At 43.1% G+C, this 18,887-nt stretch overlaps 2 protein-coding genes across 2 annotated transcripts in view; both read left to right on the forward strand.

Annotated features, from left to right (window-relative positions):
• Positions 1-6,760: 6,760 nt before the first annotated feature.
• Positions 6,761-8,480, forward strand: LOC146174719 (uncharacterized). The gene is made up of 2 exons (XM_084585447.1): positions 6,761-6,897; positions 8,273-8,480. Exons 1-2 carry the CDS (start codon positions 6,761-6,763, stop codon positions 8,478-8,480), a joined length of 345 nt encoding a protein of 114 aa, XP_084441573.1.
• Positions 8,481-14,623: 6,143 nt separating this feature from the next.
• Positions 14,624-18,887, forward strand: part of LOC146174720 (glutamate receptor ionotropic, delta-1-like) — a 70,578-nt gene continuing 66,314 nt past the window's right edge. Inside the window, exons 1-3 of the mRNA XM_084585448.1 lie at positions 14,624-14,675; positions 16,230-16,309; positions 18,456-18,553. Of these exons, the coding sequence (XP_084441574.1) occupies positions 14,624-14,675; positions 16,230-16,309; positions 18,456-18,553 (230 nt within the window). The remainder of the gene's footprint in view (positions 14,676-16,229; positions 16,310-18,455; positions 18,554-18,887) is intronic.

Consider the following 18,887-nt stretch of genomic DNA (forward strand, 5'->3'; position numbering starts at 1 on the left):
TGCTAAAGGACCTTGCGCAATGTGGTAACTTTTGTTAGGCAATGTTTCGCCATGGTACATGCGTGGTTCGGCCGTGCGTGATCGCCTGCGCCAAGATCGAGGAACTAGAAGTCACGAACTCTGTCTTAATATGGTGTCTTAATAACCACCTGGTTATTAACCCCACTAAAACAAAGTTTTTAATCTTCAAAAGTAGCCAGAAAATCATTCCTTGAACTCCTACGTTAACCCTCTGTTCTTACACTATCCCAGCTTCTGATAACACTAGCTTTCTGGGCGTTATTTTTGATTCTGCACTTAAATTCTCAGCCCACATCACTCACCTGAAAAAAATATCTATGTTTGGCATCCGAGCTCTCATTTAAGCACGCCCATATTTTCCTTGTTACATTCTCTTATCTCTGTATTATGCTTTCATTCACAGTCGCCTCACTTACGGGATTGTCGTTTGGGGAAATACTTACAACTGCCATTTATCGTCTGCACAGCATATACAAAATCAGGCCACCCGCATTATCACCTGCAGCACTTTTTCCACTAGCGCTCGTCCCTTATTATATGAACATTATATCTTATCAGTCCACCAGCTCTTTCAGTATCACCTTGTAATCGCGTTCTTTAAACTATTGAATGGCAGCTTGCATTTCCAGTTTGTTAATCCGTTACTACTTTCGAACTGTAACTCTACAAGATTTGCAGCAAAAAACAATTTACTACTCCCGAAAGCTCGAACTAATTATGGAAATATGACATCTTTTGCACCCATTTCGTTTTGGAACTCATTGCCTTCAACACTGAAAACTTATATGTCCTTGCCCACATTTAAGAATAACTTGAAGGAATATTTGTTGAATTGCTGATGTTTTATATTTTTTATGTCTGATACCTGTGTTAGTGCCTTTGTTTTTGTGTAAAACTACTGATTCGCCTAATTCCTGTGTTAGTGCCTTTGTTTTTGTGTAAAAATACCGATTTGCCATGTTTTGTATATTATAACCTTTTGCTAACTTTGCTGTTGTTATTTATGTTCTTGTAGTGATTTATCGAGGGTCCCGGTGCCGTCTTATGACTATGGGACCCTCCTCTGTATTTTTATGCATTTTGTAAATATGTTCAATCTAATAAACTTTCACTCTCACTTTAAAAAAAAAAAAAGGCTTTTATAATGGCATCTGTGTTCTTGCAAAGGAAATTTCCGGGGCAAAAGAGGTGCCGAAGGGAGTATTGCTAGGTGCGCGAGTCCTCTGTAGACAACAAATGGCGGGACCGTCTCCCGCTGGCGGCAGACCAGTTTTGAAAACTTCTGATTCTTGGTCTAAACGCAGAAATATACGGGTTCGTAACACGCGTTGTTGAACCATGTATGCGCCTTTGTTAACCTTGCTTAGGCCGAAGCTACCGCAATATTCAAACTCCGCGTCCAGTTTTTAGGCAAATCAGCCAGTTTAAGCGAGAAAAGTCTCTTTTTTTTTCATAAAATAAGCAATGCGGCACTTTTGTTTTGTGATGCGAATAAACAACATCAGCAGGTCTCTCGGCTTTAGTGGTAGTTTCATCAATGCTTCACGGACTCAGGGTAGTAGCTGTAGTCGTCAGGCGGGAAATTCCATTTGTCCGAGTGAGACAGCCCGATGCACTGAAGCCGGATAGTTCGCTCGCGTAGCAAATATTTTAGAGGACCATTATGAAAGGTAACAACTTCGATGGTTTGTGGTTTTGCAGCCGAGGTCTGAACGCAATAGACTCATTATGATGGCGCTCCTATGCTCCGTATTCATGTAGTGGGGCCAGAGCACTGAAACATACTACTAGGCGATTAAAGCATTGCAAACAGAAATCACCATGTGTGCTGATACCCACGCGCAGTAACCGATTGAGCATGTATACAAGCACTACTTTCCTTGATTAAATAGCAAATGTTTCAGAAACAAGGACCCTGTAAGTATGCAAATCAATTATTTTGGTAAATTCGTCTTGTCAGGTGGAGATGGCGAATCACCGAAAGAAACTAAACCATTTGAATGACATCGCTTCGCTGCTGAAATTGCCTGCGTCACAAGGATTGCTGGGTGACGCAAAGGCTCGAAGTTTTAAATATGCTTGTATATTGTCACCATTTTTGTTTATGGTTTCATACATTGGATAAACTCTGAAATATATATAATATACATAAAGCACGCATTTGATATCTGCTTTTACAACACCGTACAGAGACCCTTCAGGCTAGGATAAAGTACTTTGCTTTTCACAGCATGCATGCCAGGGAGTAAGTAACAATTCATCAAAATCAACTTGACAGTTTCCATTGCAGGAAGAAGACCATTCCACGTTTTTCAAATTAAGTTTTTGGATCATAGCAATAAAGCCCCGTTCTTTAAACGCTGTGAGCCAAAATTCCTTCGCCCCAGATTCCGTATCACTGGGGGCACTGGACCTCTCCTCCTGCTGCATTCCGTCCTAGACAGTAGCCACTGCTTGTTACCCCTATAGCTCATGTGTTGGGTGACACAGACCCTGGCTAATAGAACTTGTGGCGGGGACAGAGAAGCGGCCGAGCGAAAAATATTTTTCTCTCTTCTTTGACTAGAGCAACTGACGCCACCAGGGTTAAAATGGTGCGTTTCGTGGATTTTTAATTGTCATACGATCAACGCTGCTGAATCTGTTAGTAAAATTTTAAGGAATCCTAGTTGTGAAGATATTAGAGACTGAGAATTCTGCCAAGAGCTTTGCACTAACAACAGACTTGTTTTTATATTTTCAATTATTATCAGTTCGACCAAGTGTCGTGGCCTTATATCTATGGCCCTGCAAAAGCGTTTTGCTCTCTTAGTCGGTTCACTCGAAATTAGACCAAGTGATTTATCACGGGGGCGTGCCTGTACCATCCGTACACACCACTTTCGACACCCGAATGAGGAGGCCAAACGCCGGTAGCATTCTCGTTAAAAGCTTTGTCACGCTGAGCCGCATCATTGCTTGCAAACTGCAAGTCTCGGACGCATGAGCGCCAATAAATACCGACCAGCCATCGAAATCTACACTGCTTACACCCCGTATGAAATAAAAGGTTCAATGTAAAACATTATTGTTGAAAAATACAGAAATTTTGCGGCAGCTGTCATACCAGAAATTTTCTGTTCTGCTATGTTTTCTGTTTTCAATGCTTGTGTAACTTTAGTTTATTTCCGCTTAAAACTGATAGAAATGTTTTGTAAATTCACAAATATTTTCTGTTATACGGCGTTTTCTGTTTTTTATTTCTGCATTTTCTCTGTCGCAGTTAAAATAATGATGCAAATGTATCTTTCTTTAGTCTTCTCTCATTTCACACGTTTTTTCTGCCTGTAACAACAATAAACTTTCGATAAGCGCCAATGTTTTCAATGAACACCATTTTTTAAGGCAAAGACAGACTCTATCTCACGAATATCTCTCGGCGCTGGCAATACTCGATGGCACACATAAAGTTGGGCGTGCAGCAGCTGTTGTCTAGCCACTGAAAAACAGCAAGTGGAAAAATGCATACGAGATACCACTGTAGCAGGAAGCCAACCAACAAAGTACCTCAATGTGGCACCACTAGTTATCTTCTTTCAAATCGATATTGTTACGAAACCGATAGTCACACAGCACCTTCGAGTTCGTCATTCGATTTCGCTTTGTATTCGGAATTTACCTACTTCAAGTAAAGATCAGTTTAGGGTAGAAAATAGAACAGACGACAAAAAAACATATCCAATTGTTTGCCCTCCAATCAAAGTTTTGGCTGAAAAAAAGAAAATTACTTTTTTTTTTTCCTGAACCTGTTTCGGTCAGTGAAGTAGAACAGATATGCTTTGTACGGGGATATAAAGTTTCTTTTAAAATACCTGTAAAATCACACACATTTTTTTACAGTGACTCTAATGAATGTTGCGACCGAAGACCGCGTTAGAGAAATGCGTTCGCCTTTAACAATGATAACAATAAAAAAACAAAATAAAAAACTTTTTTGCGGATAGAAGCACCAGAACGAGATTCCTGATTACCCTTGCAGAACCACTTACAGGTTTCCGCTTTCGTGTGATAAAGCTTGTGCTGATGGCAACAGGATGACACGTCAGTTACGGTCTACACTACTTGCAAATTACATTAGGCACCAGTCTTTTCGAAAGAGCGTCGCGATTTGTTGTACTTAGTGTAAAGATTGTAAGGTAGTTCTTCGAAACGACACTACTGTCACCAAATTCCAACATATGCAAAGTCTATAGAATTCAAAAATATGCAGATGTTTGTGTCAGGCTTCTGGTGGTAAGTTGACATTTCTAACAGATAGTCGCAATATCTCTCATACTTTTCCAGTTTTGTGAAGACTTTATTGTTATTTGTGTCATGCTGGCTTAGCAGTTGTTTCTTTGCATGCTCGCCACCCTTTTCTTTAACTTTATTCTGTCCTGTTTCCAGCAGCAAATATTTCCTTTATCAGTCGGCATTACCGAATGTCGTGTCATCTTGTTCACCATTTCCTAGCTCTCTTTGTACCCTTGTGGGGTGCATCGGCCCCGCACCCGCGAGAAGCGGCTGACCTCCCTTTTACTGAATATGACTCATATACACTGCATCAGCCATTTTTCAGGAAATCCGTTGCTGCAGATAATTTCTTCAAAGTATGAAAGACGAAATCTTGGAATTATGTTTTGAGATGAAAATGTATTCTGCAAGCCTATCTGATTTCTCTTAATCGCATCTATGACGCGATCTTTCTTTTCGTCGCTCTTTTATCACGGTGAAATATTACCCCGACCAGGAAAGAGCTCCAATTTCCGCGGCACTGGACATCTCACACTCTTCACTGTTGTCAATCAAATTTTACAGGGTTTGTGCGATATGATGTTTCTTCACTCGATGGAATTCCGATATCGAGTTTCCTGATCACAGATACTGTCGAAATTGGACCATAGATAAAGGAGGTCAAGTTAGGGTGCGGTAGACGGCGCATTGCTCGGAGTGCTTATAAGCGCAGCGTGCTACGAAGAGTCCATCAGTGCCCAGTTGTGCCCCATTGGAGAGCGTCATAGTAAGGACCACGAAAGTCGCGTCCCCGACAACGAGAGGTGAGTACCCGTGTCTTTCCACGCCAGCCAAGGGCTTTCATGTGTGTAAGAGAAGATTTCGATGGAGGCATGTTTTCAGGACAGCCGTTGTTATGCCGAAATTTATGAAAGCTACAACTTACCGTGCAAAGAGACCCTGGTTCTAGGAACGGCCGATGATTTCCTAAATGCACACCTCCATCACAAGATCAAGATGAAATGAGTTAAGAAGCGTCCTTTTTATTTCTGAACTTATGTGTGTTTATGACCACCACCCAAATGCTGCATTTGGCATTTACTTTTATAATGACGATTAAGTTAAGGAACTAATGATGCAGCAGCACAGTTACTGCTCCACGTGAGCTGTGAGAGGGATTTTAGAAGCGTCAACCGATAAGCATTGACTGCGCACCAGTGAACGCAACTACGCGAAAAGCTTTGCATGTCGCGGTATGAGAGTCGTGCTGTAAGCCCGGCTGTGCTCTGCCAGCAACCACGGCGCGGCATATGCGGCGATGTGTATTAGGGGAATGTTTCTGATCCTCGCAATTTAGCTCAAGAAGACGCTGTGATTGATTTGATGGAGGTCACTTAGATGCGAGGCGAAACGTAAGCTGCTGCAGGTGGGCTGGTTGAATAAATTCTTTTTGTCAGTTGCATGATTTAGAGGAGTAAGAAAGAGTGGTTATGCGCACTACCGCGTGAGCGGCAAAATAACTAAGCAGACAGTTAAAAGAAGCGTCCCTGTAATTGCACGCTCGCAAATGATACACATTATATATGAGAAAAAGTAATGCGGAATACTAAATTGATAATGCAGAAAAGGAAATTTGATAGAGACCCTTGAGATTGTTTACACGAGAGAATGAGAAAGCATTGCTCTTTCCTGCTGCAATTTAGGTGGAAATATATCTACATACTTTTCTGCACTAGACCTCATTTGACCTGCAGCAGTATATAACGCCTTATCAATGTCAAACAGAGTACAAGAGATGTTATTGCTTCCACAAAATCTATGGGCTTTACCAATCGCGAAGTGCTCAGTTTGAATATTGGATATTTGGTACGAAATGAATGCCCGGTTTAATGAATATTACCGAATATAGTATCTAAATATGGAATATAATAAATTGCTTGTAATTGTTACAATAAATTCTTGAGTATTTCTGGTCGAGCTCCTAAAAAGTTTCCATCAGCTTAAACTGCACATTTTCACACTAAATGAGAGTATATATGTCAGATTTGAATGGTATCCTTCGTAGAATTCTTGGCATTCCTCAGGGTTACTAACAAAAGGTAAGATGGAGTTCAAAGTCAGACTCCTCCCGTACCACTAATGTATCGCGGATAGGGTTACTAATAACAAGTTTAGTAATCACCGTGCACATATTCTGTGTTCTGCAATATAGAACGAAACCAAGGCGAGTTACGTTCGCACTTCCTCTCGACGAATTTCGATGCTTTCGAATAAGAGTTGTGAATTGATTTCTGTTTCCTGCTATTGACGTTTTATTCCTAGGCCTATGAGGTTGAAATTCTTCGGGAGCCCTTTCCCGCGGCATATCTCTTAGTTCACCATGCCATCGAAACGTTAAATTTTGCGCACCATATCTCACCACATCACACACATGCTGCGCCTTTCATCTGCCTTATGTGACAGTTGTCTCCCGATGCAGGCATCCACCATGAAATCCGTCGGAATCCTTAGCACCGTCGCGCTATGCGCTCTTCTAGTGGTCATGTGCAAGGCCCACCCTGCAGTCGTGGTCGGCGGGGGTTCTTATGGATGCAACTGCGCCATGCTCAACGCACTGGCTGCAAGGTACGTGCCGTGATTTGAAACATGTGTACCTGATTTCATTGTAACTTACTCCCCTCACGCTTTCACCCCCTATACTTTCCACTCTGCTTTCTTTTCTTTGGAGTGGCTAGAAAAGACGCGTAATTTAGGCTTGCCTCCTTGCTATTTCTATGCTATAAACTGCTTTTGTCCCTCTGCTTTATTACAGAAAGGTACTCGTGCCCCAAATGTTTTGGAACGCGTCGCAATCACTTAAATCCTTAATTTTCATGTCGTCTGGAGGTATAGAAAGGCATTTAGAAGCACATTGTGCAAGTAGCTTAAGAAGGTACGGAGCTTTAACATGGTTACCATTTGGGCTTGTTGGTGCGAATTTAACATATTGAACCAGCGAAAGACACACAAACACAAGAAATGCACAGGACAGCGCTGTCACGTGTACTTCCCTTCTCTTCTTGCCTTTCTGTGTGTTTCTCTCGCTCAATATGTAAGGTACGGAGCATGTCCACCACGTTTGGTCTATATACTCTGACTGCCTTCAAATCAAGTTCAGTATTATTTTTTATGCTGCGAGTAACTGTATGTCCTCTGAAAGATATTCCGGTTTACGCAATACAAATTAGCTGGCACTCACATGCGCTTAATCCTATCATGCATATCTATACGAGAGCTTGAGTGTGTAATTATTCCTATGCCATTATTCACACTGATGAACAGCAACAAGCACAAAAAACCCCTATGCTTTCCTTAACTGACCGTTGCTGTTGGCTCGCTTCTTATGTACTTGAAGATGAAGAATCTCACTAAACCACGCGGTTGAAGCAACTTCAAGCGCCTAATAAGACTTTTGACAACGCCGCCAGGAAATATAAACACCGAAAGCAATATTCTATTTTATTTTTAGAAATTAGTCCTCGTAAAATTCTTCCACCGTGGACAAATAATGACTATCAGACGCTCGGAGATATGGATTTGTCAACAATCGGCGTTTCCCTGGGCAGAAACTGAGCGAAGAAAAACTTCAGAAAATGCATTCCGATAATGTTTTAGAAAGAAATCCTATCCCTAATATCTCAAGGGAAAATAAAATTAATGACAGAGCTTGTAATCCATTTCTCCCGTAGCCTTACTTCCGTATTTTTTACAGTTCCTCCTGCAATGAAGGCGGCCAACAATCCCACATTATTTCTCGTAAAACTAGTAAAACGTCAACGTTGTATCTTTTACTTGTTCCTTTCGCTTCTCCTCTCTTTCTTTGCTTCATTATTCCTTTGGAGTGTGATTACTGGATTATGCAATATGTTGCCATATATAAGCATCTCAGGGTGCTCAACAGAAGGCAGTAGAGCAACGCAGTCCCTGATTAACAATGTGTCGCTGCTGGCTGCCTGTGCAGGCACTGCTGCGCCACGGCGAGGACCTGCTGTCTGACCGCCGGCATGGGCTACGGACGCCCATTGGGTTACGGCGGCGTTGGTTATCCGGCCGTTGGCTTCCCGGGTGTCGGCTATGCTAACGTTGGAATGGCTGTGCGAAGGCCCGTCGCACATCTCCCGCTGGCTCACGGCGGAGTGCAGCTCAACATCGGGGCGGGGCTTGGCTAGCGGATACACCAATGATTAATAAAAGATTAAAAATTTACTCATTTGCTTATTTATCTCGATATAGCGCCACTGATTTGAGATATCAGTGCAAAGGAAGGGTGAAGGTGTATAAAAGTTGAAATATAAGTAAAAACACAGAGGAAACTGATACAAAATTATCACTGCGGGGAATAAAAAGGTGAACACTTATGTGTTAATGATTGACGGCACTACAGATTCAATGTTGCATGATACGACTGCCCACGGAAAGCTTAACCAATGGGTAACTGCTGAACTAACATTTATTAGAACATATATAAGACAGGCGAAAACTATATACATGTGATTGACTCGCAGATTGACTAAACGGAATCGGCCCAGCAAAACCTCCTTTTTTCTTACTCTGCACATTCGTAAATTCAGTGTTGACAAAATGCAGTTAAGTAAGTTCACTTTCAGATCTGCAAATCAAAGTCAGGAAAATGCAGATAGCTCTTGCTATTCAAAAATACATGAATGTTTGCGCTCTCACGGCGCCCACTGATGCAGGTGCACACGCGGATAAAGCGCAATTTCCAGTTGTTTACACGCATTGCGAATCTTAAATCCCAATTACATGTGGACATTCTTTCCGCAGTTCCAGGACTCGAAAACTGATGATTCCTGATAAAGTATTACGCTCTCTCGTAAAATGTTTCAGCGACATTTGAGTTTTTTAAATATGATATTGAAGTGTTTCATGTCGTAAATATATCAACCATCATCATAATCATCAGCTGTTCTATACCCAACAAAAGAAGAAGGCCTTTGCCATATATCTCAAATTAACCTGGTCCTGTGGTAGCTGTATCAACTTGACCATCTGCAACCTTCACCTCCTCCGCCAACCTGTCTTTTTCATAGAAAAGTAGTTGGGCTGATAAACTAATATTTTACTAAATATGTTAAAATGAGTGCCACTTCCGTTCTTTTTTTTGAATAACCCGCAAAGGTCTCGTCTAATCCGCCTTGTGAGGTGCGGAGACGATCGTTTTTCTTCTTTTTTTTTAACGTTAATATTCGGATCTATTTCACTAGTGGGCCTTGTGTGTGGTACATCAATATTGGATCTTATTTTTTTATGTGATAGCTTATATAAATTGTTCAGTCCAACAGGCTTCCCCGTAACATAAAATTGTGAGAAATGTGTAAGGAAGATACCCAAGCTTTTTCGCATCTTAAATGTAAGGCAATTGTTCATAGTGCAGAGTGAAGGGTGGTGCCGCAGGTTCGTCTCCACATTTAGTATCCATCCGCTAGTTTAACTTCAGGGTAACTTTCACGAGCTATTTGAACTGGCAGAGTGGTCCTAAATATTTTTTGAACACCGCGAAGCGTGGCCGCTTGGAGAAGGTGCTTCGTATCGTCTGCTACAGCACGGAATCGCACCGTGTTTCTTTACTGAGAAGTGTACCTAACTGTGTACTGGCAGCGGCCAAACGCTCCGAGATAGAGTTATCGCGGTTCACTTACTGCAGCGTGTGCTCAGTCCTATGGAAGACTATCAATTGGCCTATCATTCTAGCTTGAGCACGGCAATGTCCGCCGGCGAGGCTGATAAGCTCCTGCAAATGAGTGCTAAGCTAAGCGGCTAATCTGCTTTAGTGAGTGATTCTCAAATGATTTCACAAAGCTCCTTCCATGACATCTTTATTTTCATCGTCTGACCCGCTATCAATTTTAAAAGTACGAAAGCCACTTTTTCCTTTGTTGCTAAGTGATTATGCTGTCCTAGTGATAAAACACTAGCACTGTAAAGACAGTGCGCTTTCGCGCTGCAGCAGACGACACGAAGCACCGCCTCCAGGCCCCTGTGCGCCTGCGCCGCTTTGCTTGGATGCGCGACCGCACCGGATGCGCTGGCGCTCCGCGGAGCGCGGCTGCGCTTCGCGTTGTTCGCACATATTTAGGACCACCCTGTACATACAATTGTATGGCGTTCGTAGTCAACGTTGCAGTTTGCCAACAGCACCTGAATTTACCCACAACAAACCGACTAAAGCGTTTCGAAATTTGCCAAACTCTGTGCTGGTCTCTCAACGACAAAGTTCGCGTAATGAAAAGGCGAAATAAAACACATTATCACATCTACTCCTAAGGCGAAGCTTAAACGTCCTTTAATAAACTTTAATAAACGTGAGTTTATTAAAGTCGAATGATTTAGCTGCAGTTTCTTTGCTCTTCTTTTTTGTTGATTTTAAAGTACTGCTACAAGGCGCATCAGTCCAACTAGATGGCTAGTTTGGGCACTTTCGCATATAGCACCAGCCCCGCTTTGAATGCGAAGAAGTAGCTGGAAGCGTTCACTGAACAAATAATATAATCAAAGTAACAGAGTTTGCCACATTGCTGAAATATATAAATGCGGACGGGCGAGAACCCTCTGCTTCAAGCAGCTGTGTCGTGTGTTTGCAACAAAAGAGCGCCACGGGCCTTAAGATGCCCCTGGCTTGTTACTTCTGTCTGTGTATACACTCGCAAGTTCAACGTAGAGTACGGCTTCTCCTTCACAAAATTCCCGGGGCTTCTCTCCGTCGATGGGCTGCCTGACCCTCCAATTGCGGTCTCACATAATCTTATCCCTTTCCTTTGCTGCCGTCAAACAGAGAGATCGGAGAAAAAAATAACTTAAATGAACAAAGTCGGTAAACTACAAACAAGTCACACGTGCGCTGTGCCTCAAACCTCCCTTACGTGAAGAAGGTGCAGGAAAAAAAAATCAGAACATGACTAGGGAACCTGTACGGAGCCGTCAATACACTCGAGCGTCAAAGTTTCGTCAAAATAATAGTCGCTATACCATGCCATATTGCAAAAGGAGGGGGAGAGGCGGTAAGGCTGGAAGATGACAATAAATATCCCGTGTTACATTTACAGCTAACAGGCTGCATGATCACTTTCGAAGGAAAAGACATCAGCGTGTAAGGGCCGTGGCCAGTGTGAGGGCGGAAACCACTCTGCCCGGGCGGTAATTTGAGGCTACACTGGGGAGCAGCGCATAGTTCGGGCAAACACTTTACAACACTTGCAGATAATATCCAATCGAGTTATGACTGCAGATTTTGGAAACTTCAAGCTGGAGGAAACTTTGAAAGCTGAAATACAACCTGCATCCACTACATATCAATAACTGTACCAGGATCCTTAACAAATACCCTTAGTTTGCATCAGCGCTTTTTCAATCTCTGAGCGGCACGCGTTCTCTACACTTGTAATACTGGCGTCCCTTCAACCGCAGGGGACACTAAAAGCGCTTTTGGGCTCATTATCATCATAACCACCCACGCATGTTTACAAACGCCAAACCTGCACTCAGTGAATCTAGTCCACTATACTAAAGCTGTGCTACGCGCTGATGAAATACCGACGACTAACTTTATAATGTTTAATGAAATTGATAATATAGCGTGCTTTCCGTGTGCCGCAAGAGGCTTGGTGCCTTAGATGCAACGCAAAAATTAGTTGGACCTTTCAAAAATTTTCTGAGGAGAAACTAACATCCATTTCAAATGCCGCGTCAATCATAGAGCTTGCTGCACTTCGGCAATTCACTGCTGGAGAAAAATGTCCAGAATGCAATACGAAGTGTGGAAACATGCGGATGCTGCCTTCTCGACGTCTCACAACAGCGCTAGACGCTGGTTGTTTACCGAAGGAGAAAAAGCGTCGGACCGCCAGTTGATGACAAGGTTCATAGACACTGCTTACGGGATGGCCGATATGCGAAACACCACAGCCCGTCTCGCTTTGGTCTCGCCTGTGACCATTATTTTATTATTTATAATTGGCGCAATGAGCAACAACAACAAAAACACAGCCCGGAGCCAGGCTTAGCGCATCTCTAAAGCTTACTCGAGAGTAACAGCGTAGCATGTATTAACGCCCAAGAGAAAACAGATAAGAATGAAAAACTGTTAGTAGTATCAGGCGACAACAGAGGACGAAAAGTGAAATTAAACGTCATGCTTTCAGCCTATTAGCGCTGAGAAAGTGAATTTTCACATAAAAACAAGTGAGCACACAATAATGTGACCGCTGCACGCTTGCTCTCACCCTACGTTAAAATTCTTTCTCACGTAATCGCAATTGGTGGGTGGCCACCACATTGAATTTGTGAAAACTAAGCACAGATAGTGTATTTCTCGCAAGAGCAATTCCCAACGCATCCTTCAACCACAGGTGCGCAGCGTTATTATACTGACGAGTGTCGTTTACCTGACTATCCTCGATTCTAACCAATAGAATGACGACCTTATTAGAATGAGGCTTGTTCGAAGACAATTTGGTGAATATGAAAAAAGATGGATGTGGTATGACTCATTTTGGAATGTAATCTTGTTTTTACGGGGTGGTTCACATTTAGTGCAAACACGCAGGTACATGGTCTGCCTTTTCAAAGAAACGCCTTTGTATTCTATAGGGCGACACAGTGAAGCAAATTACAGTGGGCAAATATGGAGCAGGAGGCGGCGCTTCAAATGACCTGGCCCTTTACTTCTAGGCATGAGTGGATTAGACGCAATAGCGATTTCAAAAGAACGACCTCCTCTTCGCGTGTTCGCACTAAGAGTGGACGACCCTACACGTCGAGCTTTTTTTTTTTAGGCTAATGTTATTCCGCTCCACATAAGCTAAGTATGTGTCGTTCATGGTTATATGTCACTCCTTAAATTTGACTTATGAAATGTTTTGAGTACAAAGTTGCTTTAGGCGGACTTTTAATTGAGTATATTCTCATAGGGTGAGGTACTGACTTCGAGAAGCGTGAACTTGCATTTAATTAGGTTACAACAGAATACGCAGCAACAGAACATTTTTATTTTGCACCAAAACGCTGTGCGCAAATAATTTCTAACGTGTCATGGCACGTGCGTACTGAGGAATCATTTGATAAATATGATATCCTCAAATCACCTACATATTATAATACACGCGCATAAAAGAGTGGAACTATGAAAGCGATAGCGTTAATCCTTCTTCTCTGCGGTTGCCTTCGCGAATACTCATTTGCGCTTGTTCACTTTTCTGCCACATTTATCACTACAACATTCAAGTATGCGGCTGTTATTGCAATTATGCCCATCAGCGTTAAGTCGTGCACTGAAACATTAATGAGAGGCCTACTAAGCACCACGCCATACGGATTTGTCTAGGTGGCCTAGCGGTAGCCTATCCGGTGAGGAAAATGATTCCCCCCCATCTATTTATGAACAACCGGGCTGGCTGGATGCGCCCTCTCATTGGGCCTCCCAAGAGACGCCTGCGGGACGGGGTGCGTTGGCTGCCGTTGCAAATTTTTTTCTTTATATTTAGCGCGATTGTAAGAGAGGAGGGTGCTAGAACATCGACTTCGATATTGCTTACCTGTTCTGTGTTTGTGTAGCTGGCTTAAGCATTTTAGTATTGTGGAGAGCTCTGATGGAAGACCGATTGTTTGTGAGCTTTTGCAAATTTAGGTCAATAGCATTTAATGGTAAATTTGGTAATGGTAAGTTTAACAAGTTTAACTGAAAACTTCTAAAATTATTTTTTCTAACCTCACTGTGTTTATACGTGTTTGCGTGCTCCTAAAATGATCAGCACACGTTAATATATCACGCAATCAACTTATAACGAAAACTGTTCGGAGTTGTCCAATGAGCCCCTGCAAAATTATTCGCACCAACACTATTATACTATCGTGCTGAATTTGTTTTCTCTCACCCATTTCCAAAAGACTGTGCTATCATGTCTTGTTGTTTTATTGTTTAAAGCGTTCGCAATGAATTCCCAATGGTGGTACTGATACGGGGGAGGGGAACATGCTGTTGAATATTTATTCCTGGTGCATAGAGAGTTGCTTCATTCATGAAACGGTAAAGATCATGCGCTAGTCCTTTGTTCGGTGCTCAGACGCCAATTTTGTCTTTAGTTGCTTTTGGGGAGGAAAACAAAGCACTCACGAGCTGCAGAGTGCTCCGCCCAGACTGCGTGCATCGTCATCGTAAATTGATGCCGACGAGCAGTGCACTGCTGACAGCGCTACGGGCGAATCGGGAAATCGATGAGTGCGAGCCGAGCACGAGTCAACCTTTTCTCTGGTGCCTCTTCAGCCGAGCGTGGGACTTCGTACAAGAGTCCACAGCATGCGACCACCAGAGCTCTTGTCAGCAGCCTTGTACGGTGCAGCCTTTGCAGGTAAAGACTTAAGTTTCAAGCCATATTCTGCTGCGCTTTTCAAGTAGAGGCAGGACTAAAGGGATAATAATAGGAACATTCGTAACGCGAAGAACCATTTCTTGACACAAGCGCCATCTTCAACTTCTTCGGAAGGTTTACTTGGTGCCTGCTGCAGGAGTTATAGTCGTCAAAAGTATTGTCTCAGTCTTTGTTTTTACAATTTTTGAAGCTTTGTCAGAAAGTATTTTTAAGTGCTCTTTCAAAGCCCTTCCTGAGTGCGTAGGGTGAAATAAATGGTGTCCTTTAGCCAATGTGCCCGGCGCTATCCCTCCGCCGTGTTCGCCTGTTTAACATCGCTAGCTGTTAAGGTGGATGTCTCGGTTCAAGCCAATTGTTGCATGACAACTTAGCTTCTGATTATGACCACAATAAGGCGTCACGATCCTACGTGGGCACAGCTAGGGGTTAGCATTTCGTTCATATATAGCCCATTCTTCATGGTTCGCGCTAACGTTCCCAAAACCGAAATGCTTTGACACATGCTCATTTGTAGGTACTGTAGTGATTGTAGGGAGAGAAGGGGGTCTCTTAACGCCAATCAGCGCTATTAGCACGGGTGGTCTTGCTATTAAATTTTCAACTAATAAGCTCATTATCTGTGCTGCATAGACATTGGACTGCTTCCATTAGGTGAGCAACTAGTCTGAGCACAAAGTAAATATTCTGAAGACTTACGACGTCGATTACAGCTATTCCTCGGAGTAAATATGAGAAAGTGAGAATCCTCAGTGCATATACTTATATTTTTAATTGAGAATGCCCATTGAAGTACCGTGTTAAGTTCCTAACAGATCGCGAAATAGGATGAGTGCTCTGGCGTGACACGCATTATAGTACCACTTGCGGGTACTGCGTAGAGAAAGCTGGACATTTTTAAAGAGTATAAGCTGCATTGCATATAGCCGTGTAGGTCTTCTTTTCATAGCCTTTTTTAAACGATGTCTAATGTCCAGTATTCGCAATGGAGCAGCGTTACTTTCGATAGTATGTGAAAGGTGAATAGTCTAGAAGATGAGAAAATAGCTGCGTTTAAGTGGAGCAATTTTAACGCGAAAGCCTTTAATGGCTCATGCTGTCGTGGATAAAATGTGTCCCGCTTTTGCGGCGGCTCTGATTGGCCGAGGTGAGATGAAGTCATAGAGGTCTCGACCTATCACAGAGCATCACCACAGTACGCGCAAATGCGTTCCTGATAGGGCCATATGTCAATTATCAATTGCTAAATAAATACTAATTAATGAAAAAATTATTTATTCAGTAGACTGGCTGTCGCGATGAAGCAGTGGTCTAGGAATGGAATCCCTAACCAAGACGAAGCTTTCAAGTACCAAGTTTCCATGGAAGTTGTGCGGCTTTCGTTTGTAGCCACCCGGCTGCGCTTGGTGGATGTTAATGTGTAATCTGTCGCTTAGGACAAACCTAGTCCGCGTTGAGGGTTTCTTTATGCATTTCACCCAATCGATTCATGTGCAAGTGCCTGCAGTATTAATGAGACAAATACTGCATCTGCAGGAGCCTTTGATCAGCGACTAATACAGCATAAAGAATGTCCAGCTGTGTTCAACGCTACCCTGACTGTAGCAATTGAGAAGGTAAGAGAACTTGTGGCATCTGATTGCTTGACTCTTGGCGATGTTTCCGTAAGGGAGGGGGGACACACTGCCTAAAATGGCTTGATATCAATATGCAGCCTGACCCGTGGATAGAATCAGAAAAACTAGGCTTTTGTTAGAGTACCTCGGTATGCCATTCCAAGACTATTAAATGTGCCTCAATTTACGTTTCAATATTGCGATGTTCATTTTGTTCTGTTAGTCTTTCAAATACGCAATATATGCTGTACTGTCGAGAAATATATGGAAGCTTTTCTGCGTATATTTCCCATCTATACGTTTCAAAAATAACAGGAACGGCCAAAGGACTTCAAAAAAAAAAAAAAACAAGAACGCCGCACAACTCCACTCTCATGGAATGTCAGGACTACCCTTCAAAGGTCGTATTTGTACCCAATAATTATTTATTATGAAGTGATTTCCATGACGATAAAGTAGCTACAGTACCACTTTGTAAAACGTTGGACCAGGTGAGCGAAAAAAATATTTAACTATAATAGCTCCCTTACAAATCGCACCGTAATATTTTCAGACAACCATCGCCGTTCCGTATTTCTGAAGTGGTATTTCTTTATCGCACGAAATGGCGGTACCATTCCATGCAGCATGGGTTTAATGCAGCTGCCCTCATAGAAAGAATTCTAGCACCTCGAAAAAAATGTTAAAAGTCGCGTTCACAGTTGTAGACATCATGTCGCATAGGGCATGGAAATGCGTGGGGTAAGGCGGCGTATTTTGAAGAAGTTGACGCCGTCTAAGGTGGCCTATTTGCCATGTCTTCAGAGGGACGCCACTGTGTTATAGTCTGTGTGGAATATTTGACATGATATGCCGTGACTGCAGCGCTCTTATTCACCAAGGTAAGCAATGAATCGTCGTTTACGCTGCACTCGGTTATTGTACGACATGGGGCTCCCCGTGTTTTCGTTAGCGACCGCGGACGGCAGTTTACTGCTGACATCGTAGGAGATACTTCGTCTGTGCGGCCACACCTACTGATACTCCATACCATGCTACCCACGTATACTATGGTGAGGCAATCGAAAAGTAAATAAAAATAATACGCCTCACACCGTGCCATACCCACATATATTATGTTGAGGCTACTCAAAAGTAATATAAAATATTATGCCTCTGCCCGTGCTACTAGGTATAACGGGCTCGTGCCACACCTACAGACCAACGGTCGCATTCAGCACAAAAAGCCGCACCATCCCCAACCTACTGCCCATGATGTCTCATCGAACCAATGAAACAGGCACACCGTGCTGCCATTCGTGACATATACGTATAACACCGCGAAGCATGCGATCCTTTTGCATTCCTCTTTCTATTTGCTGTATTTTGGGATCCTCGCACTTTTTTAGACACCATCTTCCCCTTTTCTTTTCACTAAAACCTTTTGGTCTACGGCGTTTAAGTCGTGCTAAGGAAACGTGTCGCCTGGCCCGCTTGCACGCTTTGAGCTCACAGCTCCACTCCAAAGAATGCTATGACGAGCCTCACGTTGAGGCCACATATGCTCCAGGAGATTTCGTGTGGCTCTGGGCACAACTGTGTATGCGAGGCCTGTACCAGAAGTTTTTCTTCAGGTACGCTCACCATTCGTCGTGGTGAGTCAGTTAAGCAAAGTGAACTATGTGATCGCTAAAGTTACCGCACATAACCATAATCGCCGCTCCCGGCCTGTCTCAAGCGTTCTTTCCGTCGTACAACCTGACTTTCTCAAGAACGAGCTTCGTAAGGAACCGAGGAAACTGTTGCGCGCCACGGAACGACTGAAGTGAAAGAAGGATAGAGCGGATATAAGAAGAGGCTGAGAAAGCGCGAAGGACGCTGCCTGCCTGGCTCTGCCTGCATCTCATCTCCATCATCTGTGAATAAACGCATTCCATCCATAACAATATATTCACGAAAACGTACTCGAAAGCTAGTTAGTTAGTTATAATGGGTTTAATGGCGCAAAAGCAGCTGCGGCTAGCTGTCTTCAGTCCTCACAGTTTGCGTTATTCGGGTACTCTACGTTGTGGCCGCCGCCACGAAATGAGCACGCAGCAACAGTGCTCAGCATCAAATGGGACCCGGAAGTTCTTTCAACTGATGCTTTGTTTTGCTTGTATCGCAGCACTTCCCTTTCTACGTGCCCCATGAAGAATCTGTGAAAGGAACGCAAGGTGTTGACGTACTGCTGCTTCACACCCTGAAATCGGCGCTGGGATTCAGGTGAGGCCATGCGCTTCTTTTTTGTGACAGTGATATATTTTTTTCTCGCGGGTTCTTTCCGAATATTTCCTGAATGGTGTTTCCGTCTTGGCCCTTGCCTCGCGTTATTGTAAGTACTTGGCAGACCTGGGGGCCGCTACTTGGCAGGTGTCTCTTGAAAATCGGGGGCCACGTCTCTTATTTAGTCAAGGCGGAAGAATCGAAATTTGATGTTTCTGCGGCTTTATACTGACAGGATGTAGGAGCGTTCAGGTGCTCTTATTTCATTTCGTCTTACTACTTTAAACATTTGACGGAGAGAATGAGATATACGATGTAATCCACAAAAAAGGTG

The sequence above is a fragment of the Amblyomma maculatum genome, chromosome 11, assembly GCF_055883805.1.
Source record: "Amblyomma maculatum isolate TAMU_Amacu chromosome 11, ASM5588380v1, whole genome shotgun sequence".
Classification (NCBI taxonomy): Eukaryota; Metazoa; Arthropoda; class Arachnida; order Ixodida; family Ixodidae; genus Amblyomma; species Amblyomma maculatum.

Coding starts and splice junctions, on each gene's coding strand:
- LOC146174719 (XM_084585447.1), top strand. CDS start 6,761: ATGAAATCCGTCGGAATCCTTAGCACCGTCGCGCTATGCGCTCTTCTA. Junction 6,898..8,272: donor CTCAACGCACTGGCTGCAAG/GTACGTGCCGTG, acceptor CTGCCTGTGCAG/GCACTGCTGCGCCACGGCGA.